The sequence below is a fragment of the Schistocerca nitens genome, chromosome 11, assembly GCF_023898315.1.
Source record: "Schistocerca nitens isolate TAMUIC-IGC-003100 chromosome 11, iqSchNite1.1, whole genome shotgun sequence".
Lineage (NCBI taxonomy): Eukaryota > Metazoa > Arthropoda > Insecta > Orthoptera > Acrididae > Schistocerca > Schistocerca nitens.
Window position 1 is genome coordinate 29,645,041 of NC_064624.1, and position 19,624 is coordinate 29,664,664.

General features: G+C 40.3%; 1 protein-coding gene across 4 annotated transcripts in view; it reads left to right on the forward strand.

Moving 5' to 3' along the window:
• The first annotated feature begins 17,387 nt into the window (after positions 1–17,387).
• The window catches only part of LOC126213407 (zinc finger protein 676-like), a 99,057-nt gene continuing 96,820 nt past the window's right edge, over positions 17,388–19,624 (forward strand). For 2 of the 4 annotated variants that reach the window (XM_049941132.1, XM_049941136.1), the window contains exons 1-3: positions 17,391–17,464; positions 18,486–18,564; positions 19,072–19,160. In XM_049941132.1, the coding sequence (XP_049797089.1) occupies positions 19,089–19,160 (72 nt within the window). In that variant the 5' untranslated portion in view covers positions 17,391–17,464; positions 18,486–18,564; positions 19,072–19,088. Of the gene's footprint in view, positions 17,520–18,485; positions 18,565–19,071; positions 19,161–19,624 lie in introns of all 4 variants that reach the window. The other 2 variants (XM_049941133.1, XM_049941134.1) reach the window with 2 other exon arrangements.

Consider the following 19,624-nt stretch of genomic DNA (forward strand, 5'->3'; position numbering starts at 1 on the left):
GGACGAATGGGGACGTGTCGTCTTCAGCGATGAGAGTCGCTTCTGCCTTGGTGCCAATGATGGTCATATGCGTGTTTGGCGCCGTGCAGGTGAGCGCCACAATCAGGACTGCATACGACCGAGGCACACAGGGCCAACACCCGGCATCATGGTGTGGGGAGCGATCTCCTACACTGGCCGTACACCACTGGTGATCGTCGAGGGGACACTGAATAGTGCACGGTACATCCAAACCATCATCGAACCCATCGTTCTACCATTCCTAGACCGGCAAGGGAACTTGCTGTTCCAACAGGACAATGCACGTCCGCATGTATCCCGTGCCACCCAACGTGCTATAGAAGGTGTAAGTCAACTACCCTGGCCAGCAAGATCTCCGGATCTGTCCCCCATTGAGCATGTTTGGGACTGGATGAAGCGTCGTCTCACGCGGTCTGCACGTCCAGCACGAACGCTGGTCCAACTGAGGCACCAGGTGGAAATGGCATGGCAAGCCGTTCCACAGGACTACATCCAGCATCTCTACGATCGTCTCCATGGGAGAATAGCAGCCTGCATTGCTGCGAAAGGTGGATATACACTGTACTAGTGCCGACATTGTGCATGCTCTGTTGCCTGTGGTTCTGTCAGTGTGATCATGTGATGTATCTGACCCCAGGAATGTGTCAATAAAGTTTCCCCTTCCTGGGACAATGAATACACGGTGTTCTTATTTCAATTTCCAGGAGTGTATTTCATTTATAAACTTGTCCTCCCTTTACAGATTCTCAATTTTGTGTGTTTTCTTGGAAGCTGTTATTTTGGTTATTATATTTCATGCGTCATAGTCTTCTGTTTGTGAAATGCGATAGAATCTGCAGTTATTTTAGTATCACAAAGTCCGATAATCAGTTTAATACTAATTTCCGCAAGGACACATATTTCAGTTCACAGTCAGTAACAAATTTTACCAAGCTGTGGGCCATTTGCTACTTTCAGAAGACATTGCATTAACTTTTGTAAAATTTCTGAATTAAGTTAATCATTTAATGAAAGAAGCTCCAGTTTCTTTTAACGTAGCCGCCATTGCTTCTCGTTATGATATAAAAATAGTTTACAACCTGAAGATGTCTTTCATATTGTGTATATAATTCTTACAATTTCATGTTTGCAATTACGTGTATTTTCTGTTCCATGTATGAAACACATAACTAATGTCTGCAATTGAGCAGCATAAGGAGGGTGAACCAAGAAAAGGAATAACAAAAGTAAAAGCACGATAAGAAGTCGTAACTGTAAGGTATGGGACAACAGTGTTTATCACGCAAGAAATACGACAGTGTAATGTTGACAGCACAGTGTCTCCCATCGCCTTTCTCTCTCTCTCTGTCTCTCTCTTTCCTCCTTATTTTTGTAATGTCCAGTGGAGGAAGACTAAAAAATATGAAAACTACACGAACGTAACCTGCAAGACAGCTCAACAACATTTTACTGCATCTCTTTCTCCCGATATATCGGAAATAAATAGCATTTGCGTATTACCATCGACCATAGTGCTGATCTCATTAAATATATGTGTATTTGTGCACTGGAGCAGGCCATCAGTGATCGAAGTCTCTCCCATGGACCTGTGTACACTACTTATCTCCTTGTTGTACCTCCCTGCAAGTTGCAGTGGGGATCAAGTCAGCATGCATAACTTTTCCAGACTTTTGAGTTCCTGTCAACTGCAGCACTACACGAGTCTGCTGGTACATTCTATGATGTATCGGTGTCAGACATTGAAATGTTTCCAGGCTTCGAGTTTTCACTATATCCTTCACATTCTGCACTCGTAGTCTCACAGAGCTACAAAACGACTATCACTATACTTTCAGCTATGTAGTTCGATTACGGTACTTTCATGCTCATCCCATCGGAAATGGGTGCATGTAGATCATCAGAAAGAGGGATATTCGTATGAATTTTTTAGTACGTTGATGTATATTACATGTATAAAATCAAAGCACACCTGGTTATCTTAGCAATATGAGCATATTCATATAGAAGAAATGTGGAGAATATGACCTAATAACGGTAAAAAAGTACGAAAATAGAGGGAAAGTACATATAAACTCAGGAGAGATACGACAAAATGCGGGAAAATTAAGGGAGAATGAGAGAGTACTTTCGTGTCTGTTTACTGCTGGCAAGTTCTTGTTCATGGAAACGAGTGTGTGACAGCAAAAGAGATATGAGAAAAAACTCGAAATGGAAGCACTGTGGCCCAGGGAAACAGTGATCATCGACAACAATAAGCCAGCCTGAGTAGACTCTTTAATATGGATGGCATAGAAATGTAGAGAAACAAAATTAAATATGTCAGATCACAAGCCCTGGTGTGATCACAGACTTACCTGTAACCTTAGAAAAGACATCATATTTGCGCCAGTGACTGTAACACTTTTTTTTATTTCACGGTTGCAATTTCGGCCTCAGGCCATTATCAAGTGAGATGTTATGGCTTTAAGCCCCGTCAACCTAAAATGAGTTGACACATTTATATGCCGTTGTCATTACAGTTAAATACACTCGTGACTTTGTTACATAGTGTGAGCACACATTCCCATATGCCATGAAACAACGTGGTCTGTAGATACACATGTTCATTAGTCCATCACTAGTCACTTATGCAGCAAACTGCAGCGGCAGATTACTGTTTACAGGCTACTGGTAGCCTGATGGGCTAATGAACAAGTGTATCTACAGACTATGTTGTTTCATGGCATATGGGAATGTGTGCTCACACTATGTAGCAGCATCACAAATGTATTTAATTGTAATGACAATGGCATATAAATGTGTCAGCTCATGTTAGGTTGACATGGCTTAAAGCCATAACATCTCACTTGATAATGGCCCGTTTTAAGGGCAGAATGTTGTAGCCTTAGGAACGCATGTGTTTATGTTCTCTCTCTTACCAATACCTTCCAGGTACCGATCCTAGACTCTATAACAATACTCTATAGTTGATAATCGTTTCTTGTTCTTCTTAACTGTCTGCTATTACACCATGGCACTTTCACCTACTATACATCGACAAGGAGTGCTAAGCTCCTCGACATGGTCGCATGTCGAGAAATCTTGTGCACTTGGAGGGATTAGGACTTGGAAAGCTCCACTCAGTCATGAGGCGTGGAGTGTAGCGGTCTTCTTCTGATCGGTTGCAGGTTAATTCAGTAATTGTGCTGCAGGGCGGCTCGGTCAATGACAGTGTGAGGAGGGTCTTTGACTCTCTAACTTTACCCTAAGACAGTGAGAATGCCCTGCGACTCTCATACGAAGAGAGGTAGATCGTAAATTAAGCACTATGCTCGAGATGTTAGAAATATGTAGAGTGCCTTCTGGTATACTTTGATGATTGTTGTGTTCGAGAATTAACACTGAATGGACGTACTGAGCAGTCATCTATATACATTCGCAATGATACTCGCAAAGTAGAGAAGGGGTGGTTTAGCTATGATACTGAAACTGGGGGAGACATGCTGTCACATCATTGGCTGGTGTTGGAGTTACTGTAAAATTGCTAAACTTGTTCGCACTATCAACTGTGATGCTCATTATTAGACCACATCGATGGTGTCTTTTCCATCCCATCCGTGCACTGGCATGCTGTTCGTTACCACGTAATGATTGAGTGATACCTGTTGTTTCAGTTGGGGAAAAACTTTTGGTGGATGGATAGCATCTTCTGGGGTGGAAAGCACCGAAACGCTGATCACGTGCATGAGTGCAATATGAGGAAATAGTGGAAGAGAATGCAGAGACATCATCTATTCTGTCAGTGTGAGAGACAAGTCTAAATGTAGAGCTCATGAATCACCTTCGGACTGCAGTTTGGAAACCCACTCCAAAGCCATAAAAGCATGTTATGCTATCCACCATAAGAATATGATTTACATCATGCAATGTCTAGTTTCCTGTGGAAGGCCATGGATCAGAACTTCCTAATGTCAGTTTAGAACCTGGCACAGACCTCTGAGTCGTGACAGAAAAAACGAGATTTAGGCATTGTGCAAAAGCGTGTTAGAAAAGAGTGTTTGAAACAACTAAACAGGACCATTGGGAGCATCTCATGCGATTTAGTATAACCTGTCGAATATCATCATTCACCTAAAGTATAGGTGATCAGACTTTAAAGTGGCCTCTACAGTGCCCGTACATTTAATAGGCGGCAGTAGCAGCAGCCGTTTGAGGGACTGGGTACACCGTTAGGAATGCTTGGATGGTTGCATGCTGCGCTATTCTGTGGAGTATTGCGAAGTCTCTTTCTCGGCGCTGGACCGGACTGCAGGTATGTGTCATTGCACCCGCATCAGTGCCTTGATGATTTCTAAATCGTATCAGCTTTTATAGTTCGTAATTTTTATCTGTTGGGCTGATTGATTTGAATGGGTGTGGATCTGTAGTACTTGTATCTAGTTTGGGGATGTACCGCATTGCGTGCATTTCCACCGAATGGTCAAAACAGGGTCCTGTTGCAGTAACTCAAGTCGTTCTGTTTCTACATGGGTTGCAGAAGATGGTGGATATGTCTATCTCCGACTTCTGCTCAGTTCCGACTTAAATTAGAACGGTCACATACGGGAAGCTGTAGAAATGGGAGCAGTTGCAAGATGCGTAGGGGGTGACTAAAACCACGCTGGAATTTAACTGTATCAGCTAGGCTCAGGGACAGGTGAATCGTTTCGAGGTATGGAAGTGCCAGAAATATGATTGAGTAGTGGTTGTAATCATTAAAGGAGTTGTCAATAGGATCCAATGCAGGTATGTGCCTGAATGGAAAGACTCAATTCCAAATCATGGCTATCATTTCTAGCAGATAGCGTAACACTAGAGATCTGGGAAGCCAGTGTACATTTTTTGTGGCCTCAATCGGCACATCATCTGCTACTACTGTTTGGGTTCCTTCTCAATCAGTCATCGCCTATAACCCAGTGGATATGTCGCAGAAGCTCTGATATTGCCTTGAGACAGAATGCGCTACAAATAGTATAGAATTATCTAACTGGGGCAGAGTGAGGGAGTCGCAAATATCGCTTACATACCACGTTCCTTGGCCAATTCACTTTCAAAGTTCAGTGATTTTATCACGAGGTTGCATCGTGGTTGTTAGTACGCATTCCTCCTATTACTGCAACGGTATTTGTCTGGAAGAGAACCACCTCATTCAGAGGTAATGTCGCACCTAGATTTGTAAAGCAGGTATACCTTTTAACATGGATACTTGTGTGCACCTGTTGAACCAAGACTGCTTGTGACAATAACATACAGTAGTTGTTGCGATATGGCCGATTTCGTCTCTCTTTCCAAGACACAGTGGTAGGACTCGCAAGAGAAAACGTATGAGACATGTCCACCCATCGCTAATTTTGTCCCAGTAATATTTCGTATCATAGGCAATCAGTTATTGACGAAGTATTATGTTTAGTAGTACTGGGGGGTGTGTGACATGTTCGCAATTGAGCATCAGGCTTATAAACTGTGTGTTCGTGGAAAGGAAATGACTATGTCCAGTCGTAAGGAAGGTACAGATATTTCCATTTCCAGAGCCACGGCCTTCAGCAGGGTGTATTTCCGATACTTCGCTCATTGTCGAATGCTGTTCAATTGAGACCACTATCGCAACATTTAGTTGTAAGTACAGGGATAAAAGATATATGTCACCGATTTCTTAGGATGATTGATTGTACCTGTGCATGCTCGACCTGCAGCGCCTGTGACCTGTGTGGGAATGATTCACGTTTCTCGTTAACGGCAGCAGGCGTCCGAATGCAGAGGCATTTTGGAGTGTAGAAATATATCTGAACTTCGCCGTCCTCTAGACGACAGAGTAGTGAACTAATACTTAGTATGTGTTGGGCGGATTTTGTGATCAAGTGGAAATTTGAGATTGCGTATGGAGGTGCATTTGCGCTGGACTGTTATTCCCTCCCATGTAAATTGTTCGATTGACTGCATCTGCACATTTCATGACTTTATTTAGTTGAGAGAAGATCGACTGTGGTGTGTGGAAGACACGTTTGCCGGTTCTCTAGACATCGGAAAGACATTAGTTGACCTGTAAATTATAGGAATGATTTCGAATCTGTTACATCACCGACATCGGTATTCTAGAGTGGAAATATCAGTTTCCTCTATTTGTTCCTAGTTACTCAGTGGTTTACAGCACGCTGGACCTCGCTAAAGTTTGGGGTTTGTAGAGAAGTAATTTCCAGTCTCTGTATTGGGAATTATGTAGCGTTAGCGATCGGTGGGATGGTGCCTAGTGCTTGATATCGAGAAGCACCGCGAAAATGGTATAATATTATGGCAAACCATGCGGAAATACGTGTGTTCTTGCAATCCCCGAGTCTGGAGATGTGTGTAGAAAAGAGAGCAGGCAAGGAAGCAGGTTTGAAGCAGAAACATCAACGCGTTTGTTCCGAGGGGGGGTTTGCATAGAAATATTTCCCAGACTATATCTTAGGAACTATACTGCGCGAGCGATCGGCGGGATGCTGCCTAGAGCTTGATATCGAGAGGTACCGCGAAAATGGTATAATATTATGGTGATTCATGCGAAAATACGTGTGTTCTTGTAATCACCGAGTCTGGAGACGTACGCAGAAAAGCGAACAAGCAAGGAGGCACAAACAGTAACGCGTTTGTGCTGAGGAGAAACGAGTGAACGTTAGTACACTTTAGGGCACGTTAGTACATGCTAATGCTCGTTATTACACGTTTATGTACGTTAATATATGTGACACTCTTCGCCTGAAATATACCACTTGGAGTTCATCCTATCGTGTAGTCATTGTAGCTCAATATTCAGACTCCTGTCTTCGGTGGGGGAGCACTATAATTGAATAAGTCTTTCCGTACTTGACGATATGTATGGCACTTTGCGAGGTTTAGTTGTCGGTGCAATATGGTGGTCAGTGTAAAATAACTGCTAAAAGTCTCGTCTGCAGAAGGAAAAAAAGGCTGATGGTGCTTCGATACCGGCAGGATCAGTAACTCGGCGGGTAAATTCGATAAGAGCCTATCATAATGCTCGATTCATTCACATCCTTTGTGCTGGGATATAGGAGCCTCTACAAAGCGGTGAGAACATTTTGATATGTTGGCAGCAGGAAGACTATCACGTTAGGAGCGCTGGGAAGAGTACATTCGATGTTATTCTGCGCTATTTTCGTAAACAGGTTCTGTTAGAGGAATAATTTTCGTGCACACAAGCTGAAACATCAAGTAAGCGAGCGTTAACTATTTCTGGGACAATTCCCGAGAGGTCGACTTGTCTATTATTTTTTACAAAGCCATGTGACGTAAGAATAACATTGAGAACCTTTTAGATGGTGAGTCACCTCGTGGATGTTTCTCAGCGAGGTGTCAGTGACACTGGGGTGGGTACGCAGCTCATATTTTCGGTTAGGGAGAAAGCAGCTTGTGCTATTCTGCTATCAGCAGTAAAGACAAATGCTGCCCTGAGGTATCTCGCATATGGGGGATGCGCCTTGGAGTTCTGTGACATCGGTATAATCGTGACTGTATACTCAGAAATAGAGACAACTTTCACCTACATCCGGTGGTGGCTCGCATTTGTGACGGCTCACATGTCCAGTCGCATCATCAGCAGTGTCTAGGTGAACACATATTTAGATAGGAATTTCTCAGGTATAAAGTATGAATGGGATGTCACCATCTCATGCTTGAGGGCATCTGTACATGGTTTGACAGCTGACAGCCGCGTCACTTCATGGTGGTTGCCTCTAACATCCTGTGTGCTCTACTGGGTGGGGGGTGGCGGAGGGTTCTTGCGTGTCTGTTGCATTATTTTGCGAGTGGTCCTGTAGGCTGTGCTATACGTTATTTGGACAGTTTACGAATACTGAGTGTGTCTATACATCTGTGTATTGTATTATTTAGGAGCAGTTTGCAGGTCTGTACTGAAATTGTTTCGGAAAATTAGGAGTTGTTTGCGTGTCTCAGACTGTGTATTGTGACCCCAAGCACACCAGGGCTAGTGTTTTGTGTCAGTGTGGTATATATTCTTTATCCCTAAATAAAATGTTCCAAAATAAATAGAGTACACTCCTTCCTTACTCCGCCCTCTCCCCAGCAGCCCAGTGCAGGCAGAGTCATTTCCGCACCATTTTCCCCTACAGACCATCATCTTGGATTTCATCACCGGGTGGAGGACAGCATCATCTGGTGGCAGTACTTTGTACTAGGTCAGTTGGACTCTGCATCTCATGGTTGTGAGACAGCCTGCTAAATAAAGACTTGCGTCCAGAGTCGTTTTCCTGCCATTATCCCCCACCATCTTGGGTTATGTCACAGGAGGAATGACATCACCCTCTGGTGGCAGTATTGTGTACTAGGTCAGTTGAACTCTAGATCTTGTGGTGGATGCAGTGGCTGAAATTGTTTAAATAAAGACTGGTGCATGATTTTGACAGTTGACGATTAGCAGGTATGTTTGCAGAGACTTTTAGTGGTTTGCATGTCTGTAGGTTGTGTGGCGTGGTTCCAAGCATGCCAGAGCGTGTGTTCTGTGATAAATAGACTCCATCCCTAAATAAATTGGTCCAAAATAAATAAAGTACAATCCTCCCTCTAACCACCAGCCCAGTGCAGGCTGACTCCTTTTCTCACCAATCCCTAGGAAGAGGTAGCCCAAGTGACCTATCTTTCCACTATTTTCTTAGGATAGTAGAGGTAGCATTATCCTGTTGGAATTTGAGCTTCTCACCATTTTCTGGGGGAGGGGAGGCGAGTTGGGTTAGTGGAGGTAGCCCAATTGACCTATCTTCAGCAACGCAGGATTAGCCAAGCAGTCTAAGATGCTGCAGTCATGGACTGTGCAGCTGGTCCCGGCGGAGGTTTGAGTCCTCCCTCGGGCATGGGTGTGTGTGTTTGCCCATAGGATAATTTAGGTTGAGTGTAAGCTTAGGGACTAATGCCCTTAGCAGTTAAGTCCCATATGATTTCACACACATTTGAACATTTGTACGTATCTTCCAGCCAGAATTCAAACATCAGACCATTGGGGTGGGGGCATCTTGGATGAGGTCATGCGCTGTGCACGTTAGTGCATGTTAGTACACATTAGTACATGTTAGTGCACATTAGTACACATTAGCCTGACAACATCGGTTGGTAGTGAAGGGGATGTGGTGGTCGGTTGAGTATCATGGTGGAGACTTTAACTATTTCCTTGTGAGTCCAGGTGGGTGTGGAACTTGCATCATCAGCTGATGTCACAGTAACGCTCTCTGGCGGTGGTAATGTGTACTAGACCTTGTGGTGAACACACTGTTTGCTGCCATCTTGGATAATGGTACTTGTGTCATCATGGCCATGTTGGATGACAGCGCCCTCTGGTGGTGCCAATATGTACTAGGCCTCATGGTGAAAACACTGTTTGCGGCATCTTGGATAACGGTACTTGCATCATCAGCTGATATCACAGTAGTGCTCTCTGGCAGTGGTGCTGTGTACTAAGTCAGTTGGGCTCTGGACCATGTGGTGAACACAGTGTTTGCCACTGCTGTCTTGGATTACATAACAGACGAGAGAGCCCTCTGGTGGTGGTGCTGTGTACTAAGTCAGTTGGGCACTGGACCTCATGGCGAACACACATGAATGAAATTGTTTACATATAGACTTATGTCCAAGTCCTTTTCCCACAAATCATCAGGAGGAGGTGGTGGTCAGGTGATTGAGGTTAGTACAAGTGACCTTTCTTTCGCACCATTTTCTTAGCTTAGTAGAGAAACCCCAAGTGACCTTTGTTTACCCCCAAAATTCAAACTTGGCGCCAGTTCATAGGAGGAAGTGGTGGTCGGGTGACAGGTTAGTGAAGGTAGCCCAAGTGAGCATCTTCCCACGATTTTCTTTGCTTAGTAGAGATAACCATGGTGTGGTACATTATCCTGTTGGAGTTTGAACTACCCGCCATTTTTCAGGGGGAGAGGGGGTTAGGTTATGGATCATGAACCAAAAACGAGCTTAATATTCTAGTCCTTTGAATCAGGACATGGCAGATATTAATCTGAAAATAACATATTTTTCTACCTGATGAGGGCATACTTAGGAGAAATATAGTCTGTGCCACAGTATTGTACAGGATTTTCATAACAAGTGGGGCAATGGTGTTGGAAACCTCACAACTTATCCAGTTTGTGGAATGATGGTGACATGAACTGTTGTCTGTGGTCCATTGTAATGTGTACCAGGCAGTCAAACCAAGTGGGTCCTGCACAAAGAAAAGTCTTGGCTGGTTTTTCTACAGAAATGTACATAATTTGAGTCATATCAGCCCAACAGGTGTATCTCTCAGTTGCCTTGAGGACTTACCAGAGTCCTCCAGCTGGAGGCAGTAGGCACATAGATTCAATGTATACATAGGAAAAAACGCAGTGTGGAATCATAAAAATGACCTACTGGCCAATGTACATAGTGGTAGCTTCTGCTGTCTGAAGGGAAACACATGATCTAGTGCTTGATCAGCAGCCTTTCCTAGTACTCGGCCAAATGTAGCTGACCTTGACAAGTGTAATTGTGGTAATAGCTCCAAAGTGACTGTTCTTGTACACCTTGATAAACACTTCCTTGCGAAAAACAGCAGCAGACATGATAAGGTGTGGGATGTAGTTGAGATGTACTGCACCACAATGAAGCTTTTTACTCCCTTAAAATACAGCTTTTCTGAGCTGAATTGCCATGTCTCCACTCATATAAGCTCCTCTGTCTGCATGTTGGCTGCTTATTCTGACACGTATTTGGCCAATCAATGATATAGCAAATTTCATTTACCTCGAAAGATAGTTGGCCACCATCTTTTCAGTCCCTTTAACATGTCTCACATCTGTGGCAAATTGACTAATTATTCTAACTGCCAAAACCACGTCAGGGAAAGGCTTCCTTAGGCTATGTAAAAGCAAAAGTGGTGGGCTTGTTGTCTGCATTAACTGTATACAGTATACAACGATAACCCAAAAACAGCATCACTTGAAAGGGTAAAAACAGCTTACCTGTTACCCAGTGACCAGCTACCGATTTAGCACCAATCTCATTCGTCACAGAAAGCGATGAGCAATTTCATCGAAGCACAGATGGCAGCACACCTACACCAACATACTCTACTGAGGACACCCTTCGTGCTACACAGTCCCTGACAATTGTTTGCAGCGGCATAGGTCATCAAGTTGCCCACAAATTTCCTCACTTTTTGAAGATCGGATCTGCTACAGAAGGGAGGGAGAGGGGGCGACTTGTGGGACTAGATGTGTCTCGAGGTTGACATCCAGTATTTTGGGGCATGTTGCATCTCTGTTGTGTATGCAGCAAACTATCAGATCTCATTGGTACATGTTAATTATGGATGCGTATCTGCAGGATGTGAACAAATTTTGGTTTTTGTCTAGCATTTTTATATGTGTGATGTTTATTATGGTTGAAATATCTACAAGTATGAATAATGATATGTGGTAACAATAAGTAAATTACATGTCATAACAGTCTGGCGAGTTTAATCATTTCTTACCATTACCTAAGATGCACTTGATGTGTAAAAGGTGATTAAGATTAATATTTCATTACAGAATTTGGCTGGAGTACACATACGGGGTTGGTGGCTCTTGCATTGTGTGCTGATGGAAGTTTATTGATACTGGTCACAGGCAATTGGATGGCAGTATATGAAAGCCAATAAGAATCACTTAACATAATTATTCCTTTCATTAGGTGAAATGAATTGATTGTTTTAGTTTTAATATGCAGAGCGCCAAAATAACTTATACATTTCTGGTTATTATGAATTTTAGGGTGGGTTACTGATTTTCATATTTGTCTGATGAATGGAAAAAACCAGATGTAGTGTCACAATGCCCTTAGTGAAGCCTGAGGCCTAGGTTAGGGATGGAGTCTGATCACTTTACTGTGAGTTGGCGAAGCCAACAAATGTGAATGGAAGAAAACGTAGGTGTGCTGACAGGACTCATCTGCAGAGTACTAGTAGTGCAGGACCTTGAAACATTGGAATGTGACAGTGCAGTTGTGAGCTACAAAGCCAATGAAGCTCAAGACAGAAGTATGAATGAAATAAAAAACTGATGTGTACTGTAGCCTGAGATATATGTTCAACATTGCAGTAATCTACTTGTGTGCCTTACTTGCGATTTGGCCAAGAACTATGACTAGTTGATTAAATTGTAACCTAACAGAATAAAATACCAGCTAACTTTCTTTAGGGGCCATAGAAAATTCCGAATGAGCTTCTAGATTTGCAGTTCACAGCTGGCTTTGTAAGTGCACTTTCATTCAGTGTTTTATGTATTTGCCTGTCTGCTGTCATGCAATAAAAAAAGACATATGCCATCTAAACAGTGATTTTTGTTTTATTGTGTCTTGTATCAGCAGTTAAGTTTTGCCACTAATACAGTAGACACTACAGTCAACTTCAATTTGGTGCATAATTGGCACATACCTCTCTCAAAAAATGAAACTTCATTTTATATGTAAACTCTATTGAACCTAGTATGAGTAGCTTTGTGGTATGTATTTTGTACTGAGCTTGAATATGAGTACTTTTTTAAACACTACAGAAGAAGGAAACCTATATCCTTGACAAGAAAAAGAAATTAGATAAGTCAGAGTAAGTGTAGCTAATGTTGCAACTTTCTATTATTGGGTTTTTGTACTAAATAGTTAATGAATAGACACTCTTTTAACATGTTCTCTGAGCAATCATTTTGCAAGTATGAAACGTAAACAAAATTTTTTTTAAGTGGCAAAATATACTTTAACTTTCTGAAATGAATCTGGTTATATACTTCAGCAATTACTTTCCTTGCTCAGGAATGCCAATAATTTTAGAGAACACTGACTATAGGCACATAGATATTTACATTACTGCAAAACTATTAGTATTTTAAGATTTCTTAATTCCTGCATAATAAATTCATTTTCGTTTATCGGTCACAAATGTTTCAATGAAATGGCAACATGAAATTTATTAGTGCTTTCAGATGTTTAAGCTGAATTTGAACTGACATCAGATCCCATCAGAACGAGAAACTGTTCTTATAAACACAAACGCCGATTTACTACGAAATATCCTACGCATAGCATTTGCAACTTCCGAAAATTCTCGAAACTGCATTTTGTTTCAAGTTGATATACATTTAAATTCTGGGTGAAAGACTTTTTGAACGAGGGTGACATTTCTAAAATGGGGTCAAGCTTGCTTTACTTCCATTTCTTTAAAATCTGATGGATGCTTCCAGATAAAATATTAAGCTGAGATATCATTCCTTATTACACATTAAACTACGCGGAGCTTATGGCCTCTATTTTGTTCATAATATATTTTGTAACTCAGCATTTTTTGTAATATTTTTTCTATTGTCATTTTCAAATATTGCTGGCTGCTTTGAATAAGGTTATTTTTTCTATTGTGGTCATTGTGTCTTTAGCTGCTGTACAGTTATTCATAGTATTTCAACCAATCTCTACAACTGCTAAAAACTTGAGTCATCACTATTACTCTTCCCTCTGCCATAACTAGGTATCTCTCAGAATTTACTGATACATCACAATACTGACTTCAACAAATATGCAAATATTATATCAGTGAGCATTTCTCTGCCACAAATAGCTATCTTGAATTGCCCAGGTGTTCCTTAATAAGAACTGTAAATGATATGATAACTATAATGCCGGAGGCAGATATCTTGAGCTACACAACTGTAACACCTGAACTTCATACAGTGAAATATTTGTTGTCTGTGTGTGGTGGTAACACTGTTTATATTGGAAACAAAGTTTGGTGAGTATTTTCCCCATTTTTTATGGTTTTGTCCTGTTTATGTCATAAAGACTGAAAAAATCAGGGGTGTTTGTTTGGTTTCAGAGCTCTCTTGTAGTACTAATTTGTTAGTAATGAGCTCTAGAGGGAAAATATGATTGAATTTGTTCTATAGAATTTGCAGTCTCTTGCTTGTATGTATAACAATATTCTTCTGAAATACTGTAGCTTTGAAATCAAATTTCAACACTTTCTTTATCTTTTCAGTTTCTTTCATTTTCTATGGATGCAAAGTGGAAACATTTTTGTTTAATTTTTGTCAAGCTGAAGAGTACGGAAAGTTTGAAATATAGAATGCACAATATACTAGAATATGTTTCTCTTCTTCTGTAAGTACTCTTGATTCTTCATGTTTCCTGAGTGAGAAACCACTCATATTAGTCACTTTCCCTATACTTTCCTTGCCAGTGACCACAATCATGATTCATATTCGCCTTCAGATCATCATCATCAGTTATCTGCCATATTAGCGGGTCCTTTGCCTCTCCATTTTCTGTGATCCATTGCTTCCTTCTTAAGGCTGCTGTATTTTGTACTGTCCATCATGTCATCCAGTATCTGGAATCTCTTCCTTCCTCACTTCCTTTTCCCTTCTACATAACCTTCTAAAACTGTTTTGATTAGTCCATCATTCTTTCTTAATATATGCCAAATCCAATTTCTTTTTCTTCTTTTTATTACATCTAGTAACTGTCTTTTCTCTCCCGCTCTTCTCAATACCCCTTCATTTTTTACTCTGTCCATCCAACTTATTCTTTCCATCCTCCACCATGTCCAGATCTCAAAAACCTCCAGTGTTTCTTTGTCTTTCTTCCTCATAGTCCATGTTGTTTCAGCACCATATAGAAGAACACTCCACACAAGACGTTTTATGAGTCTCTTCCTGAGTTCTCTGTCCAGACCGCTGCAGAAAGTTCTCCTTTTCTTATAAAACGCCTCTTTTGCCATTGCTATCCTTGTTTTAATTTCTGTGATGCACTTCCAGTCGGTGTCTATCCTGCTTCCAAGATACTTAAAATTTTGCACCTGTTCTAGTATTTCTCCATTCAGCATAATTTTTATTTCCTTATTTCCTCCTAGTGCCAAGACTTCTGTTTTATTTGTGTTAATTTTCATTCCATATTTTTTTCTGTTAGTTTCAATTGTGTCCACCAAATCCTGTAATCCTTTTTCCCCTGTGGCTAGAAGGACCATATCATCAGCAAACCTCAAACACCCTACTCTTCTTCCTCCAATTTCTATACCTTTGTCATCTAATGAGCATGGGTCAATCATATTTTCCAAGTATAGGTTGTAAAGAGTAGGTGATAGACAGTATCCTTGTCTTACTCCTTTTCCTAGTCCGATCCAGTTTGTACTTTCTCCTCTCACTTTAATTGAAACTTTTTGATTAAGATATAATGAGTTTACAAGTCTTCTGGTTTTCCAGTCCACTCTCTTTTCCCTCATTATAGTTGCCAGCTTGCTACAAACCACATTGTCATATGCCTTTTCTAGATTGATGAAGCACATATATAGGTCTCTTCATTTTTCAATAAACCTTTCGCACAAGATTCCGTCTATAGCCAAACTGCTCCTCGCCAAGATTCTCCTCCATTACTTTTTCAAGTCTTTTATTAATTATTCTTAACATCACTTTGGCTGCATGTGAAATGAGGCTGACTGTCCTGTGCTCGCTGCATTTCTTGGTTCCATTTCGCTAATGGAATCACTACTGCTGTCAGAAAGTCCTCAGGCCATTCACCACTGCCATATATTTTATTACATAATCTCAATATATCTCTTATTCCGTCTTGGTTTAAGCATTTTAATGTTTCTCCCAGTATTGTATCTATACCTATTGCTTTACATTTTTCATTGGAGCTATGGCAGACTTTACTTCTTCCATTATGATGGTTGGTCCTTTCTTGTCGTCACTTACACTGTTGTGTGATTCAAGTTCCAGAGTTTCTGGTTTGCTATTTGTATCATGTAGCTCTTTTAGATATTCTTCCCATCTCTGGAGGACATCGTCAAGATCTTTGTACACTACCTCTTCATCTTTACTCAAAATTTCCATAGTAGCAATTCCTGCTCTGTTTTGTTCCCATGTCATAGTCTTTACTCTGTGGTATAGTAGGTTGTATCTTTCCTTCCTGTCCAGTTCTTCAATTTCATCACATTGCTCTTTTAGCCCTTTTTTCCTAGCCTGCTCTGTTTCTCTTCGCAGTTCATTATTTAACCTTCGGTATGTCTTTCTTGCATCTTCAGTGCTCTTATTTTTCAATTTTCTTCTCTCCTCCATCTTGGAAATCATTTCTTGTGTGACCCATGGTTTTTTTTTACCTTTTCCCTTTTACATATCCTATATTTTGCTTTCCTGCTTTAATGATTCCTTCTTTCAGCATATTCCAGTACTCGTTGGCATTATGTGGTGGTTCTTTGTCTCTTAATGTGTTGAGACACTCCCTAGACAGCATTTCTGTAATTTGTTCTTTGTTGGATCTTATCTTCTCTAGACCTCATTTCTTCACCATGGTCGCCTTCTTCAGTTTTTTTCATTCTTATTTCTATTTCTGCCATAAGTAAGTTGTGGTTACTATTAATATCTTCACCTGGTAATGTGAGCACCTTCTTGATTCAATTCCTGTGTCTTTCTTCTACCAGTATAAAATCGATTTGGTTTCTATAGTTATCCCCTGGTGATATCCAAGTGTAGAGCCTCCTCTTCTCGTTCTTGAACCATGTGTTTGCCGCTATTAGCTGCCTTTCCCTGTAGATGTCAATTAGCCATTCACCTCTATCATTTCTCTTTCCAAGACCATGACTGCATACTATGTCTCCCTCTTTCCCTTTTCCCACAAAGGCGTTGCAGTCTCCCATTACTATTTTGCAGCATTTTTTATTTTCATCCATTAATCTCTCTATTACATTATACGTTTCCTCTACAATTTGGTCATCATGTTCTGAAGTTGGCATATACACCTCGACAATCAATAAATCTTTTTGTGCTCCTTTCAGCCTTACACCAATAACCCGGTCATTTGCATAGTCTACATATTCCACACATTTAGCCAACCATCAGATATCTCTCCTTCTATTTTGGAATATTAGCTAACATCTGGTGATGAATCAGATGAAGAGCCACAAAAATGAGCAAATGTTAATTTGAAGCAATTAAAGCCAACTGATGGTAACAAAGTTCAGAGCTATTGTAGGCAGCCAATGAAGGTGACATTACTGATGTGCACCCCTTTAAAGAACAGAATTTAGAGACATAGGAGAAACACTTTCAAGGACAAGCAACGCCATAAAAAATATAAAAACATTGATAACACAGGGATATAAATGTTTTCAAAATCAGATATTTTAAGTTATGTAGTTGTTATACTAAAATAGCAATAAGGATTTACCAAAGGGATAGAGTAGGTATCCTATCTAATTTAATTTTCGCATTATATCTTTCCGGTTTTTCCGTACTGGTTGTCTCACAGTCCACGGCAGAGTGCTTTGTCTTGCTGCAAGATCTTTGGTTTACCTGGTTTCTTTCAGTGCGAGTGTGTAGGCAGGTGAATCCTTATGGTTTAGCGGAATTTTCTGTTTGACATTCTCCAGGTAATTTTTAAGCGTTTATAAACTGCAAACAAGAGTAAGTGAAGAAAATTGTTTCGTAAGTAAATTAGTGCACTTCTTCATTTTTATCACAATAACAGTTGAGTTTGACGAGTGTAATAGTTCACGAATATCTTGTGATGACGCTGTGGTAGCTATGTTTGAGTCTGCTGTCTTTTAATTTTTAATGGATGCGTAAGGATGAGATTTTATTCTGTATTTGTGATCACATCACCTATAGTGTGTTTGGTGAAGGTGTACGAGTGTTGTAAATTTTCAGGTTATGTTCATATCAACTAAATACCCGAGTTACTAGAGCTTGTTGTTTTTGGCCTGTCCGGTAAAATCGCTACGTGTATCTTAATAAAAGAAATGGCTTAGATTGTGACGTGTTGTCAGGAGCAATTTGCCCATGCAGTGATCTCCGTCATGTACTTCGTGACTGACGAGAAAAGGCGGACAGTGAAATTCAAACATTCGTTATGTTAGTACGGTTATGTTGACTTAAATATAATAATGATTGTTATGATAATTTGCTGTGATGTAGACATATAGCGGCTCCAGATTTTAGAGCTAACGTAAGCATGTTTACAAGTGCCCACAGTTACTTCATTTCATGCTTTGAGTATTTTCGCATGAAAGGAAATGCTGTAATTCTGTTGCATTTTGCTAGTTTTCCCTGTGCTTTGATTACTCGTGTCGTTAATACTCATCTAATCATGTTTAAATACCAGTTTGTTGTAGTGTGTGGGTTTTAATGGAGTTCTGTATAAGAATACTGTAATTTAGGAACTGGCGAAATACACGGTACAAATTAAATGTAATTCGTCTAACATAAAGCATTACATGTCATCAGAACTTAATAGATCATTCATCATAGTTAGTTAGTAGGAAGTCGTTTTAGTAAACCAGTTTTGTAAGAAAAAACGAACCACTGTTTAATCATGATGGTAATCAAGAATGAGAACTTTCGCACTGCAGTGAGCAATCTATGGTACATGTATATGGTTTTCTTTAATTGCAGGTAGAGATTCCAAAATGATGATGCTTACTATAAAATGAATACACATCCGTGAATGAATACAGATGAAGGAGGTTTCAAGGTAATACCTATGTTGAAAATGCATATTCACTGATAAACAATCTGTAAGTCTGGATTCTCATCATGTCCCTATCAGACTGAAATTAACGCAATGAACGAAGTGTAGAATGAAATATTTGATGTTATTCAGTAATTTCGCTGCAATCTCTTGCCCACTTTGATTGTTTGTAATGCTGAAGTTAGTGCATGCACAAAAAAATACACATTTTCCATAACTGTCACAATAGAAAAGTATCCATGAGCCAGTGATAAAAACGATCAGTATCATCTATCAATACTCAGTTTCCAGGGCATGTTACTTTGAGTGTTCTCACTCTTCATGACCTGAGAAATGTAAATGAGTTTGTATCACTGAACCTACTTTTCCTCATCCTTTCTGAATCTGTTTCCTGTGTAATCACCCATTTGCTGCACCATTAGATGAGTGAAAATACTGCCTTTGAGCTATACTTCATGGTAATAACGGAAACTGAGTACCACTGTTCTTATCTGATTGCTTTTTTTTCAGACTGTAGAACTAAAGCAATGGACCAGGAGCCAGCTATGTGGATAAGAAAAGAGGGAACAGACAAAGTAAAAACAGAGCTATACTTCATGGTAAGTGGCTTACTTGTATTTCTTAAGTGTTTCATTAATGTGCACAGTATGGTGTGTGAATACATAAAATTAATGTCATACTGCTGGAAACATGAGTAATTCTGTTTACTAAACAACTGATGAACTTTCACTCTTAAATATGACATTTTGCACAGTGCATTGAAATAAGCCTGTTATTAAACCTCACATAGAATTCAGCAAGAGTTTCAATTTAATGTTCAGTAAACAGGGAAAACTTTTTAAGGCACAATTCAATTATACTGATAAAGTGGGTATATTCTGCTCTGATACGCTTCTTTTAAATGACAGCCTTAATGTGCAACTTAAGAATAACTATGACCATAGTGAATCTTAGCAGTGCCATTAAATTTATAAATGGTATGGCTGCAGTTAATGCATTATTGCAGTGTATCATGGTACGGAATAAGAAGTGTAATTTATGGATGATGAAGTGACATTTGCAC